Source organism: Malaclemys terrapin, chromosome 6 (assembly GCF_027887155.1).
Source record: "Malaclemys terrapin pileata isolate rMalTer1 chromosome 6, rMalTer1.hap1, whole genome shotgun sequence".
Classification (NCBI taxonomy): domain Eukaryota; kingdom Metazoa; phylum Chordata; order Testudines; family Emydidae; genus Malaclemys; species Malaclemys terrapin.
This window is the reverse complement of record NC_071510.1, coordinates 115,214,274-115,228,878: the sequence shown is the minus strand read 5'-3', so window position 1 is coordinate 115,228,878 and position 14,605 is coordinate 115,214,274. Positions and strand designations below refer to the sequence as shown.

Here is a 14,605-nt window from a genome sequence, read left to right as displayed (position 1 = left end):
ACTACAGGGAAGCGTTCGGGTTGCTTCAGTGCCCATATTACGCACATTAAATAGACATGGCTGAGCAGCTATTTTATATTGGTTGTAACTAGGGATTTATTAACCTTGTGAAGTTTGATGTTTTGTGAAGTTCTTGAACTATTTTTTTCAGTTCACAAAACTAAATTCACAAACCTGTATTTTAACCCTATGTTTTTTTCCCCCTAAAGACAATTCAGTTACAATAAGAAGCATACCATTTTCTAGCTAAAAAGAAGTCTATGGTAAGTTTTATGGACAGCCAAACTCCTCCAAAATTTAGCCTAGTTCACCTAAAAACAATATCTATCTTTTCTCCTGTACCCTTGGGTCCTTTTTCATAGTCTCTGATAAGTAAAATCTGCATTTAAACCCCATAATGTGTCTCAGTTGAACCTAGGATGGTCACATGGAAATAAATTAGAAAAAAAGTTTCTCTCTCTGTAGCTGAAATAATTTGGGGGGAAAAAGCATCTCTCTTCACCAGTCTCATCATTTCGCTTTGCCCAGTATACTTTCCCTTGTGCTTCTAATGCAGTGGGAGTCGACAGGATTCTGTTGTTTGTGTACAGCATCAGCTCAGCCATGATGTTAGGGGAATACTCCGAAAGCTGTGCACAATGTCTATACAGTTCTCTTTTTGGTCTAATCAAATATCACAGTCTGAATTAGTCCTATCAAACCGCTTCTGTGTTGACAAAGCAATGAAGGGATAGCATGGTGTTCCACTAATATTTATTAAAATATTTAAAAATATTTTCGCAAAATAAGGAATAGACAGAGTGATGTCCATGTGAGGAATATAAAACTACGCTCATTTCACTAGCTAATTAATTTCCACAGAGACTTAATCTAAAAGAACAACCTATGAGAAACGACTTCCTTCTTCCTAATCCTCCACCCCAACTTCCTCTCCAGAATTATGTTGGTATAGCTTGTAGAATGGACAGTGTATAGTTCTGATATCTTATGATTCTTCAGGGATAGAACCAGGAGTTTTATACTACCTGATAGGAAGATTGGCTGCCAACTTTCCAATGATATAAGTTATATGCTTCCAGCGCTGATAGGTACATAAGAACTTTTAATGGAAACAGTTTCCACAGAAAACTATTTTAGGCAATTTTAGAGGTTTGCACAATGATAACTAAGGTATCAAGCTTTGCAGATGGAGGAATGTATAATCCACAACTTGAGAGATACTTATTTTGTAAAATATGTGGCATGAGATTACACTGTGGGTCAATAAAAACATCTTAGTGACATGAGCTTGGTATGGGCACTTTCTTCTCAAGTGGCTAAGATATGAGTGACTTATGCAGGTCATCCCAAATGAGTATCAATAAACCCTTTGTCCCACCTCATGCCGTTATGTATTCTCTCTCTCCATACATGTACTCATGTGCATTGGAAGGTTAACTTACCAAACGGTCATGTGGATGCAGGCTGCAGTAGCTGCTAGACTGTGGAATATGAGAAGAATTGCCCAACATTCCTCCATAACCAGGCTGATTCATCCCACTGGAGGAGCTCCATGGGTCACTGCTGTGATGACCATCTGTAGAAAAGAAAGAAAATGTGGCTTCTCTGAAGGCCATAAATCTTGGTTATATAATTGTTTTGTTTTGTTTTCCTGTAAACTTTAAAATAACTGTCCTAATGGGGCTTGATGCATACGCAATGTATCATTGTGTCGGTTAATTGCTTACATTACAAGACAGCAGCCATAAAAGGAGTGCTGTATATTGTCTTTTTGTCTCCTAAGGGCTACACAAATTTAACATAAAAGCATGCTCTTAATAAAAAATTAAGCTGAACTGAGCAACAGCGAATAACAATATCATCTTGAATCATTTCAAGTCAGTCACATAACTGATGCTAAAAGTTTCTCTAAAGTTTTATTCCTGCCATTTTATCACAAGCTTAAATACATATTCCCCAAGTTACTACAAATTTCAGCTGGGACAAAATATGAGCTTCAAAATAAAATAAACTATGAGTGTTTAAATCTGAATTTAGAGTGGTCTAACAACCTTTGAATGACGACACTTCCTGCACACCGGTGATTTGGTGGGTCATTAAGAGGTTTTGGTTCTTAGAGAGGTATTACTTCCTCTGCAAATAAACAAGCCGTTTTGTATTTCTGCACCAAAAATGCCTATGCCTTCTGGGTGACTCCATTGTAATACAATGAGATACAGGGTGCATCTCTGACTTTTAGACGTTATCCCCTAAATCAAGTCAAGCACTTAAAGGGGTGCCTAGCCTACTTAACCACACTTTTTACATTTAACTAGATCCTTGGGAGTAAGTCAAGTTTTTTTGTTCTTTAATGGAACAGTCCCATAACATTTAACAAAGCATAATAACCTTTTCATAGGTATTCTGAATCCTAATTTAGCAGAGATTTATATCACTAATATAAATCTCTAACAGATAGTTAAAAAAAATTAGAGAAAGGTTAGCATCCTCTATCCGTTTCTACAAATGCTTAATTTGTATAGAACTCTTTGGGTTTCACCTTTATTAAATTCTATAATTGGTTGTTCTGTGAATTTTCACAATTAAAATTTGAGATCACAGGTTCATTGTTTACAGCCTATGCCTGCATTTTCTGGTTCAAGACAGGGAGAGGGCATAGGTCTTTGCAGCATAAACCAATCATCTTCCAGGGAACTGACAGAATGGGACTCTATGATAATGTTCTCTTATCCCTGTCTCCCTTTGAAATGGTCTCTCTCTTTTGAGGGGTGATACAGAACCACTGTACTACCACTGATTGAGGGGGCTGCCTTAAACCTCCTGCTGGGGGTACACAGGTATAAGGCAGAAACATGTGAGTTTGGGAAGTAGAAAGAGCAGCATCTGATATGGTGACTTGCTGTGTCTAACAGTCAGATGTGGTGGAGCAGACTACAAACCTTTGACTCCATAAATAGCTGAGATCCAAGCCTAATGGTATGAATGCTCTTTTCCTATTCTGAAGGCAATAGCTCAGCCTGTCGGGGGCCTATACCTACTCCCATTTCCTGCTGCGCTTGCTGCGCAGCTACTCTGCTAGGCTTCTACCTCTCTTCCTGACCCCAAAACTAAATGTAAAACATAGCGATAGATATAGGTGCTGGAACGAGCAGTGCTGCCTCACCCCTGGCTTGAAGTGGTTTCCATTATATACAGGATTTACAGTTTGGTTTAATGGCTCTCAGCACCCACCACTATACAAATTGTTCCAGCACCCCTGGTGATAGGACGAAACCAAAATCCCAGATATGAACATCCTTACTTATGTTCCCTACCTGTAATATAAACAAACTATAGGTCCCAGCATGAAATACTCCTTTTTGATCACAGTGGGTTAGTCTAGTCACTCAATGGAAGTGAAGTATAGACCTGTACTCTCCATGTGCCACATTAAAAGTGATGTGAGATGGAATCAGATTTTTTTTTGGGTGCGGAGGATGGACCCCAGAAAATCAGAGTCCCATTTCCACAAACGCTTCTGCACACTCTTAGCAGAAAATATCTGAAAATATCAAGATGTGCATCAAGTTACGCAGATGCATATTTGTTTACAGGATCATGGTCTGAATGTGGTTCTCAAGCTCTGTGATCTTTGCCGAAGTAGGGCAAAATGCGGGTCCTACACTTCTAAATAGATTGTTTCATTGACTCACTCCAGGACTTTTAACTAATAAGCTATCTGAAACTTTATTTCAATGGGTTATAAGTATGAATAACTGCAAGAAATACATTATCAATATACAACACTGAACGTGTAAAAACTAATATTTTAAATGGGAGACACTATGTGGTTAATTTAAAAACAGATTTAGAAGTTGCTATAATACACAGTATATATTATATACACACACTTTATGCTGTGTATTGTAAATATTATACACTTTATACATTCTCTCACTCATACATAGACACAGATTTATACACAAAGTATCCATGCATATTATGAGTATTTAATAGATGTATAATATATAGGCATGTACACAAACTCTTTCAAAAGAAAGCCTAAAGTAATTCAAATGATAAGTTTCAGAGTAGCAGCCGTGTTAGTCTGTATCCGCAAAAAGAATCTAGTAAGTTATTTCATTATTATATTTCGTTACAGGATCAAAACAAGATGCTCATAGCCATAATGGTCTATGCATTACAGATCTTCATTTTAATAATAACATAACAGCACACAGGATGAAATTCCATGATGTCTCTAATACACATATGTCAATAAATATATACATGAAATATATGCACAATATATTTCTCTTTGAAAGTAGCATCTTACCTTGCATGAAGAAGGAGCTAGGAAAAGTGCTGGCTGCTGGTTTTGAGGATGGATAACCTGGTGAATCCCTATTGTAGTCAGCAGTGCTTGCTGACGGGGCATAAACCTAAGGAAAAAGGATTAATTTAGTATGCCTTCAGCAATGACTGAAATATTTCAAGGCATGTTGCTTTAAAAAACAAGCAGGAATGAAATACTGAATATTTACCTGTTCGGTCTAAATCAGTTCCTAACATTACAAAATACTTCTTTTGGAATACAAAAATCTCAGTATTTGTGTGAAAAGAAAATAAATTTTAAACTTCAAAAGAAACGTAGGTATGACATTTTCCAGCCTTAGACAAGAATATTTGTGAGGTGTTTGTCAAACCATTTCTAGCTGTAAATATACTGTACAACTAACATATGTTGGACCTGGTATCTTACGGAGCTTGAAAGAATTGAGAACATGAAACAATACTGATTTATTATATGAAAGTATGCAGCTTTCACACATTTAAGGACAAAAATGAAAGCAGTGTGGAGAAGTCAAACTCTTTGTTCCCTAAATGCAAAAATGAAATTTAGAAAACAGCACTATCAAGGGCACTGAAAATTATAAACATATCTTGGGATATTAAATTCCCATGTTACTAGGTCTTTGCAGAACAGCTTGAAAGCACTATTAAAAACCTAGATCTACACAAGACCACCAACACAGCATGCGTGTGCATCAGGGAGAAAAAAATCTTCTTTTTTAGTACTTATTATATTTGTGTGTGCAATAAACTTAGTATGTGTGCCAAAAAACTAATTTACTTACATTTGTTTACTAATACACAAGAGAGTTCTGTAACTAGCTTTTTACAAAAATTGTTCTTGTATTTTCTTGTTATGTTAACCAGAACAACATAAAAGAAAAAAAGTCTGCACTCATAAGGTATAGTTTAACTTTGAGTTTTCTTTTGCTTAAATTTATATATTATATATGCATATTAAATCCTCAATTTTTTGTTTCTGATTAAAAAGTTCCTCTCTCCAGATGGCCAGGAAGACTGAAGCACTGTCATCTTCTTGATGAAAATGGATACCTTCCTGCCTCCATTTTGAAGCAGGCAGCAGATCACAAAATTGGCAGACAGCCTACTCTGACATTCACAGGTCACAGCAAAGGGAAAGAGAAATCCACCAATAAAATACAACTGCAAGCAATGTTAGAAAAAAATCCCATCTATGCTCATCCTGCATCTCACAAACATTACAAGAGAAATCAAATGATTTCTCTCAACAAAATAAACAGAAAACTAAGAGCCACCCTTATGCTGAGTAACTTATTCTGAAAGTTGCCCTGTTGATTTCAACAAGGCTACCTGATGTGTAAGGTACTGCTCTACCTGAGTAAGGTTGGCAGAATCAGGCTCTAAGCACTTCTGCAAGAAGAAGTTTTCCTGTATGTATGTATTTAAATAAGTTGCATGCAAACACATGTTGTGAAAATACAAAGATTTGTTGAAAATTTTTACACACATTTTCAAACTACCCTGGAGGGTCTTTATATAAACTCTATATGCATGTCAGTCCCTCCTCCCCCAAATTTAGAGCCTTCAAGGTATTGGGGACCCTCAGCTCCTACTGATTTCAATTCAGGGCACTCAGTGCCTAGCAGAATCATGAGAAACAGAAAGGCATTTAATATCCAGATGCTACTGATGTAGTTTCATTCAGCTTACTGTAAGCAAAGTGCCAGTTACAGAATCAGAACACAGTAATATTTGTTTGAAGACTTCTAGTAAAGGCAAAAGGAAAGAGTAAGACTCCAAACAGAAGAGCACAAACAAATCTAGACCAAAGGTCTGTCAGCAATAGCCAAAAATCATTTCCCTTGGAACTGCTTAATGTATCTCGTTGATGCTATTAGAGAGTGATAACAAAGGATTTTTGGAATCCTTGTGTGACGAACTGGGCCTGTTCTCACGGTGGTCTGTGAATGCTGACAGGGGAGTGTGCTGAGATAGTCTGCATTGCAGGATGGGATCTGCCCGAGGGCGCCCGAGGGCGCATACCTGAGTGTGTAACATGAGAACCCAGGAAGGGGTTGAAGGCCAGGTGACTCCTTAGCCCGGGAAACTGAACAAAGGCTGTGGGAGGGGTCGAAAGAGGAGAGTGCTGGAAGGAGGCTAGAAGGAGGCTGGAGAGATGGCTGGGAGGCAGAGATAGCTCTGACCCCCCCAAAGGGGGGTGGGCTGGCATGCCCTGGGACCCCAAGCTGGACCTAACTGAGGGGGGCCCTGTTGTCTGTGCCTGCAAGACCTGTCTTGGACTGTATTCCTGTCATCCAAATAAACCTTCTGCTTTACTGGCTGGCTGAGAGTCATGGTGAATCGCAGGAAGCCGGGGGTGCAGGGCCCTGAGTCCCCCAACACTCCGTGACACCTTGATGTCAGATTTAATGCTAAAACAACTGTCTTCAGGTTAAAGACAGATCGGAAGGAGGAATAACAGAGGATATACTACAATATACCTACTATATGGGAGCACAGTAATATAATATAAATGTCAGAAAGAAGAAATAACATAGAAGGGAGTTTACTGGTCATTCAACTTACACACTCTTCAGAGACTTCTCCTCACACCTTCAAACAATGTAACCTTCAACCAGTGAATACTGACTGAAAAACACATACATTGGAGAAGGCTTATACAGCTACATTTTTAAAAAATAAGCAACGAATCATAGAGTGATTAATATTAAAATTGAGGTGTCCTGCACTGAGGTATTTAACTTTACTGTAACTTTCATGATCCCACAAACACTATGATATATTTAACTACGGTCTGCAATTAATACGCAAGTTTTTACATGGTGTTCATTTTACAGTACATTAACATTGTTCTGTTGCTTTTTTTAAAAGCAGGTGTGGTTAACAGTAGGATGGTTTCTTAAATGACAAGTACATGTGGGAAGTAGATGAAGATGTAAGTAATATTATATAAAGATTCTTTACAGTTTGAAATAGCTGCTTCAATGCCTATCTCCCTCCATCCATCCAGTTACATTGCTCTACAACTTTTCCCTACATCTTTGACTTGACTTATTTAAAAATGGGGGGGAGGGTACTACTGGATTTTTAAAATTCTTTCTTTTTGTGAATGTTGTGCTCATGAAAGGTGCTAGATGAACAGTTCTGGAGTCTGAATGCATCTAGGCACTGAACATGGGAGGGGCACTGCACGCTTCCTCATACTGCCTTGCCAACATGCTTCAATGCTGACCTGGAAGCACCAGTCTCGCCGTTCAGTTTCACGCTTATTCAGTCTGTGGCTTTTCTGCTGAATCTGCGAACAAGTAGGCCAGTTAGGAACTGGAATAGGACCACTAACTGCTTTCACACAGCCCACTAAACAGCCATCAGCTAGCTACTCTGGCCCAAGCTGACCTTTGCAAAAAGGCTGACCTTTGAAAAAGAGGAGCTTTCTCTTTGTAACTCTCTTACCTGCCTTGTCGTCTTTGTGTTACTCCTTGACCTTCCAACTGAATGTAGCTCTAATTTAATGTTACTATTCAGGAGAGGACATTGATAGCAATGCAGCTCTGCAGAAGCAGTACGCATGGAGCCCTGTGTATTTAAGTAAACAAAAGACCAATCTATAAAGAGTGGACTATTTTTATCTCTGCTAGTAAGAGATAAAAGATTGATCTGCTGCAATTAAAAGGTGCCATTTCCCCCCTAATTGGTGGACTAAAGTCTGCTAGGAAAATAGCTCCACATTTAAAGCCAAAGATCTCTATGCCAGAGGTTAGTACAGTTTTCAGGGAAGAAACAAATCAAGATGACGTATTTTATACTTTTATAGTAAAATCAAATGCAATTTCATTTCTATTTGAGAACATTTTGTATATATCACATATTGTACCTTAACTTGCAGGGAGAAGCATCCTGAAGAATTAAGTATAATCTAAAGTGGAAGCCTCTTTACCAATCAGATATTTTCACATCTCTTCTTCCTCCATTTTACTTGTTCTGGCTTCCCAGCTTCCCCACCTCATTGTTCCCCTTCTTATGTTCCCCTCCCTTTCCAGCACCTATCTGACCTCCCCTTCTCTGCTGACCTACCTCCACTGCTTCCCTTGTGTTCTTCTCTGTGTGCAGGCAGCAACAAAGTAAAACTTGCTAAATCCTGATCTGACCTCTGAGGCTGCCAGTGCATCAAATGGAATGGAGTAGGAAAGCAAAACACCACAGAACTGGGGGTTGAGGGAACCAGCACAAAAACCTGAATTTAAAAAGTTCCTCCAACACACATGGTCTTGTAAATCTGATGTGTTTTGTGTGAACCTTAAGCAACAGAGGACCTGAAGATTTCCTGTTAATGAAAGTTTTACAATATACCCTGGAACTCAAAGCCATGAAATGGCAAAAAAGGTTACTGCACCCAATTCAGAGGCAGTGTATAAAGTGGTGTAAATGCGTAGCACTGCACAAGAGGAGTGTGGTATGAAATACAACTAAACACATCCTCCTGTTTCCACTGCAATTTACACCTGCCAAAGTTCAAAGTGGATTCACTTGACTTCCTTGGACTTACTTCTCCACATGTACCATACACCACTTTACACATCACCTCTGAATTTGGTCCAATATGTATGTTTACAAAATGGATTTTATAAAAATGACATAAATATCTCTTTTTTAGTGTGTTTAAAAATAAAACAAAGATATGTTAAAACAAAATGGTCCATGTGTATATTGCTCCACGTGTATTCCAGCTTTCCCCCCATCACATCTCCTTGTTTTGGCTCATCTGCATATGCTAATAATTATTTCAAACTACATTTCAAAGATGTAGCTTTATTTAAAAAAAGTTAAAGCAGAAGCAACAGATTCACATGAGTCTTCTCTAATAAATACGAAAAGTACTGCATTGTAAATGTGTTATCAAACACTCCTGAGGGAAATGAATATATATATTTACACACACACACACACATATACACACACACTCATTTGATTGACCTATTCACTAATTTGTATGTGTGCCTCACTCCATCATTTGCTAACAAGACAAATCACAAAATTACAACATCAAATTTTTAAATGTGGGTGCACAAATTGCAACCACAAAACCCCCCTGCAAAATTCTATTTGTGCGCACAAGTTGACCAACTGCTTATGCTGATGGGTTCCTTTTGCCCACAACTCTAGGTTTCGTAGGTGAAACTTCTGGGTAGAATTTTCACTTAGGGCTTGTCTACACGGTGTGGTAATGCACACTAAGAAAATGTGATTTCTAAAGTGCACTAACGTGTAGCTCATTAATTGGTCCATGTAGATCCTGCTGGTGTTCACTGAAGGTTCCTGAGCATTACATTTATGCACACCAGGGAACCTTCAGTGAGCATCAGCAGGATCTTCATGGACCAATTAATGAGCTACACATTGGTGCCCTTTAGAAATTGCAACCCCATAGTATACATTACCCCACCGGGTAGACAAGCCCTTAGCTGTTTTTGAAAATTTTACCAACTATACTGTGTCCAACACCATGATATGTGCATATAAGTAGCTGAACAAAATAATTAGTATATTATCTCTGAATATGTAAGTATACTATAGATACACATGTGTAGATGAAATATATACATATATACACAGACATGTACGTACACAATATAATTTATACATGCAGTATATACAAATTCATATGTACCCAGGTAGTACATCCTCCTTTATCTGAACCACAGAACAATTCTCTAATTTCTTTAATTCAAAAATAAATTCAGTTCAATTAAACAAGCAGGTTTAGATATTACTGTGTAGACTATAAGTCATGCTCCACTGGACTTTTTAGGCATTTTCGAAAATCATTGTGATTAAAACTGATAGTACATTTAACCTGACCCACTCTGGTGCTGTTAGTACCATTTAAGTTACTTCTAAAGCTGATCTTTACCATGCTTCCTGGCCTCCAGCTTCAACCACTACTTTATTTGAACACCTGTATTTCTCTTGGTCTTGGCACTAAGTTAGCAGACTCTGTACATCTGCTATTACTTTTGAGATGGTGCATCACGGAAATGCCCTCTGCCAGCCACCTGAGCAACTTGACCATATCTGAATACGTGCCAACAAATAATTCTTTCAAATTCGGACCAGATGAAAATTTCCTTTTTTCTGGTTCCATTTGTCCAACTGCAAGTCCATTTGGGAGTTGGCTCCATAACCAGGATTAAGGATGGTACCTATAAGCATCTAACAGATGGAGGGTGAATTTAATCTCTTTCTTGAACCCACAAACAAAACCCGAGTAAAGAGTGAATTGAGGGACTTAATTCATTACCCCAAACCACTGACATGGTGTAGGGTGAGCTTTACAGCCCTTCCATGGCCACTTTTTGCAGGAGACACAATTCCTGTGTAGCATGGCAGTTGGCCCTATATAAACACAGATCATGGCCAGGACTCTGCTTCCCTTTCAAGCCTGCACTAAGCTCCCCTTGTACAGTAGGCTTACATGAAACTCAATTTCAGCCTGACTGCATACAACTAATACTCTAGCTACTACTTTGCTATGGGCACCCATCATGCTGTTTGGTGACAAACAGACCATTTTACACAGCAAGTACAAAGAGCCATACCAAAAAAAAAAAAAAGATATCCAGAATATACTGCCAGAGGACCAAAGATTTCCTAGTTACAAGTAGGATGTTTTTCAAAGGCACAAACTGTAGTTATGTGCTCAACTCCCACTGAAAGTCAATGTGTGTTAGGCACCTGCCATTTATGTATTGGAACATCTCCACCATAGATCTCACATCACTGGACCTTAGACAACATTACAGCGTATGTGTCCAAGGAGTCCTTTTGTGTAGGAGATTCCTTCTGAATGATACAATTGGGGAAACATTCTGAAAATAACCAAAATTCATGACATTACACTCTAAGCAGATTTAGAGAAAACCATATGCCAGTGTTTCTCAACACGTCTTCACTGGTACATTCAAGCTTTCATGTATCCTAGAAATGTACTTGCTTGGAAAAAATCGCTCATCCAACAGATATAATAGAAACGTTTCATCTTTCAGATCTGACATCCCAACATTAACCAGTCTTTAATACAGGAAACTCACCAGGGCAATGATCAGAAATAAACTGGGTCAAAACATTTTTCTTAGCATGTGAAACTGGTGATTTTTCACTTTTCACGGGGTCTGTGCACAAACTATGAGTAAAACTTTGGTAAATGCCAAGCTGGCAACTTCTGCATGTGAAAGTCTGGTTTTGCCAGCTAAGAGGTGAAGGGCACAAAAATACTGAAAGGAGGAGAGGAGGGCAAAAAGATTTTTATGTAGGGAAGTGATGGGAAAATATCCAAAATAAATACTAGCTTACAAAATGTCATGAAACTAGGAAAATGGGTGTGAGTGACAATTGTCAGACAGATTTGTACAGTTTTACAAAGTGAAAGCCACTGGATTCATATAAAGTAACCCAGATTTTGCTGTGCCTGGCTGAATTAGCAGAGTTCAAGATGTTACAGAAAGCTGTCTTTATCTTGTATTTACTGAAAGGGAGCCTGATCCGGCAATATTTACTCAAACAAAACACCCATTATATTGTCAGGCCTTTAAAACACTACTGATTTCCAGCCTTTGCTTTTCATCCTTCAACTTGACAGCATGATACTAGTTAAGAGCAAAGATGCATGCTCCCTGACACTAGAAGGTGAAGACAGCTACAGATTTGCTTTTCATTATATCATAGGGACGCAGTATTTTCAACGGGAAAGAAAATGAATGAAGGAGATGACTAACTTGTGTGAATATGGAATATTCTAAGTAGCCTGCATCTCCCCTGCCATTCTTCCGTTATCCCTCCCACACAATCATTTTTAAAAATCTCAGAAACCTTGGTATCTTTTTTCAGATTTATCCATCCATAAAAGTTTGCCAGCTAAATTTTTCAAATAGCAATCGTTTCTATGTCATTATTTAAAGAGGCACATAAATTATATTGAATAGGCATTGATAAACAAAAATCAGCTCAACAATTCAATCCAAAATTTAGAAAGAAAAACAGGCCTAGCTTGTAGTAGAATAGGATGATTGCAGAACTGCAGATGTGTACAGTTCGTTTGCTGAATTCACAGAAAATACATTATAGATTCAAATATTTTAACACGTGACATTCTGAATTCAAAAATGATTTCGTGTCATGATGGGAAAGTTCCGAAGAAGGCACTATGTAATGTGACATAACGAGAGAATTATCACATTATGTTAAAGTTTGGAAGCCAGCCTAGAAATTCCAAATGTTCTTTTCTCCTTTAATTTTTTGGGAAACTTACTGCCTTAAGGTTAGTGAAAAGTACTGTACTGAATAGTAAGGCTAGAAAGGGACATTAGATGTTTAGGTGCCACAGTTCAGGAAAGATGTGGAAAATTGTATAAAGTCCAGGGAAGAGCAACAAAAATGATTAAAGGTATAGAAAATATGACCTATGAGGGAAGATTGAAAAAATTGGGTTTGTTTAGTCTGGAAAAGAGAAGACTGAGAGGGGACAGGATAACAGTTTGTTGTTACAAGGAGGAGGGAAAAGAATTGTTCTTCTTAATCTCTGAGCATAGGACAAGAAGCAATGGGCTTAAATTGCAGCAAAAGAGGTTTAGGTTGGACATTAGGAAAAACTTCCTAACTGTCAGGGTAGTTAAGCACTGGAATAAATTGCCTAGGGAGGTTGTGGAATCTCCATCATTGGAGATTTTTAAGAGCAGGTTGGACAAAAACCTGTCAGGGATGGTCTAGATAATACTTAGTCCTGCCATGAGTGCAGGGGACTGGACTAGATGGCCTCTGGAGGTCCCTTCCAGTCCTATGATTCTATTCATTCCCTCAACTGTAGATAACCTATTATTCTTTTTGAAATAGCAAAAACAAAACTTCTTGATTAATGCTAGTGAAATGCAGTGAAATTTCAGATTTGAATCAATAAAAGATGGAGGGGAGCCAACCTGAATTCAATGTATGATAACGGAATGATGGTCTTAGGAAGGGAAGAACTCTGGTGATCACATGACCACTATCATGACGGAAACAAAAATGAATGGAATGAACATCTCTGAATATGTTACAGCAGCTATAATGTTAGTTATTAGTTAATTTATTAATAATAATTACAACAGTAAACTAAATGTTTCAAAATGTTTTCTTTTTTTCACTAAACTGACTCATGTGAGGGACCTAACACATGAAGTCTATTACATTTGAAAGTTTCTTATTCAAATTCTGCTATTACTGATTAGGTGAAAAATGCTAAGTAGGAATTAGGCAAGCTTCCAGAGCCTGGAATATCAGTAGAAAGGTTTATCTGTCTTTTGAAAAGACTGCCTCCTTATGATGAGGGGCTAAGACTGACCATGTAGTGTTGAAATATTGTCACTGCAGACCACTCCAATGACAAACGGGTACCTGGGGAGAAGTCCATGATATATACAGGATGATGCTATGTAACAAAAACTTCAGTATGGTAGAAGAAAAGAATTGTACAACTGAAGAGTTTACTAGAAAAGAATGGGCAGCCTTGGGAAATACAAAAGTAAGAAAAAGGCCGTTAACTCATATCCTACAACACTATCGTTTAAGGAAGTATACAGTGTGGGCTAATGTCTGAACAGAGATTGGAAGTCAGACATCATGGGTTCTGTACCTGACTCTCTCATTAACTCACTGTGTGACCACAGGCAGGGCCGGTTCTAGGATTTTTGCTGCCCAAAGCAAAAACAATTTTGGTCGCCCCCCCCTTCTTTAATTACCCCACCCCTGGCCCCGCCTCAACTCCGCCCCTTCCCCAAATCCCCAGCCCTGCCTCCTCCCCCCAGGCTCTCAAGCCTAGGAGGGAAGGAGGGGGAGAAGCGGTGCCCGCTCCGCGGCCACTCGGAGTCTCACCCCCTCCCAGGTTTGAGAGCCTGGGAGGGAGGGGGAGACTCCGAGTGGCCGCGGCGCGGGCGCTGCTTCTCCCCCTCCCTCCCAGGCTCTCAAGTCTGGGAGGAAGGGGGAGCAGCGGCGCGCGAAACGGCCGCTCGGATCTCCCCCTCCCTCCCAGGTTTGAGAGCCTGGGAGGGAGGGGAGACTCCGAGTGGCCGCGGCGAGCGAAACAGCTGATTCGCGCGCCGCTGCTCCCTCTCCCTCCCAGGTTTGAGAGCCTGGAAGGGAGGGGAGACTCCGAGTGGCTGCGGCGAGCGAAACAGCTGATTCGCGCGCTGCTGCTCCCTCTCCCTCCCAGGTTTGAGAGCCTGGGAGGGAGGGCGAGTAG

At 39.2% G+C, this 14,605-nt stretch overlaps 1 protein-coding gene across 15 annotated transcripts in view; it reads right to left on the bottom strand.

Moving 5' to 3' along the window:
• Nucleotides 1–14,605, bottom strand: part of TCF4 (transcription factor 4) — a 330,874-nt gene that overhangs the window by 51,203 nt on the left and 265,066 nt on the right. For 9 of the 15 annotated variants that reach the window (XM_054032796.1, XM_054032800.1, XM_054032797.1 and 6 more), the window contains 3 exons: nt 7,568–7,630; nt 4,316–4,421; nt 1,443–1,576 (listed from right to left, as the gene is read on the bottom strand). In XM_054032796.1, coding sequence (XP_053888771.1) covers nt 1,443–1,576; nt 4,316–4,421; nt 7,568–7,630 — 303 coding nt within the window. The remainder of the gene's footprint in view (nt 1–1,442; nt 1,577–4,315; nt 4,422–7,567; nt 7,631–14,605) is intronic. The other 6 variants (XM_054032793.1, XM_054032795.1, XM_054032808.1 and 3 more) reach the window with 1 other exon arrangement.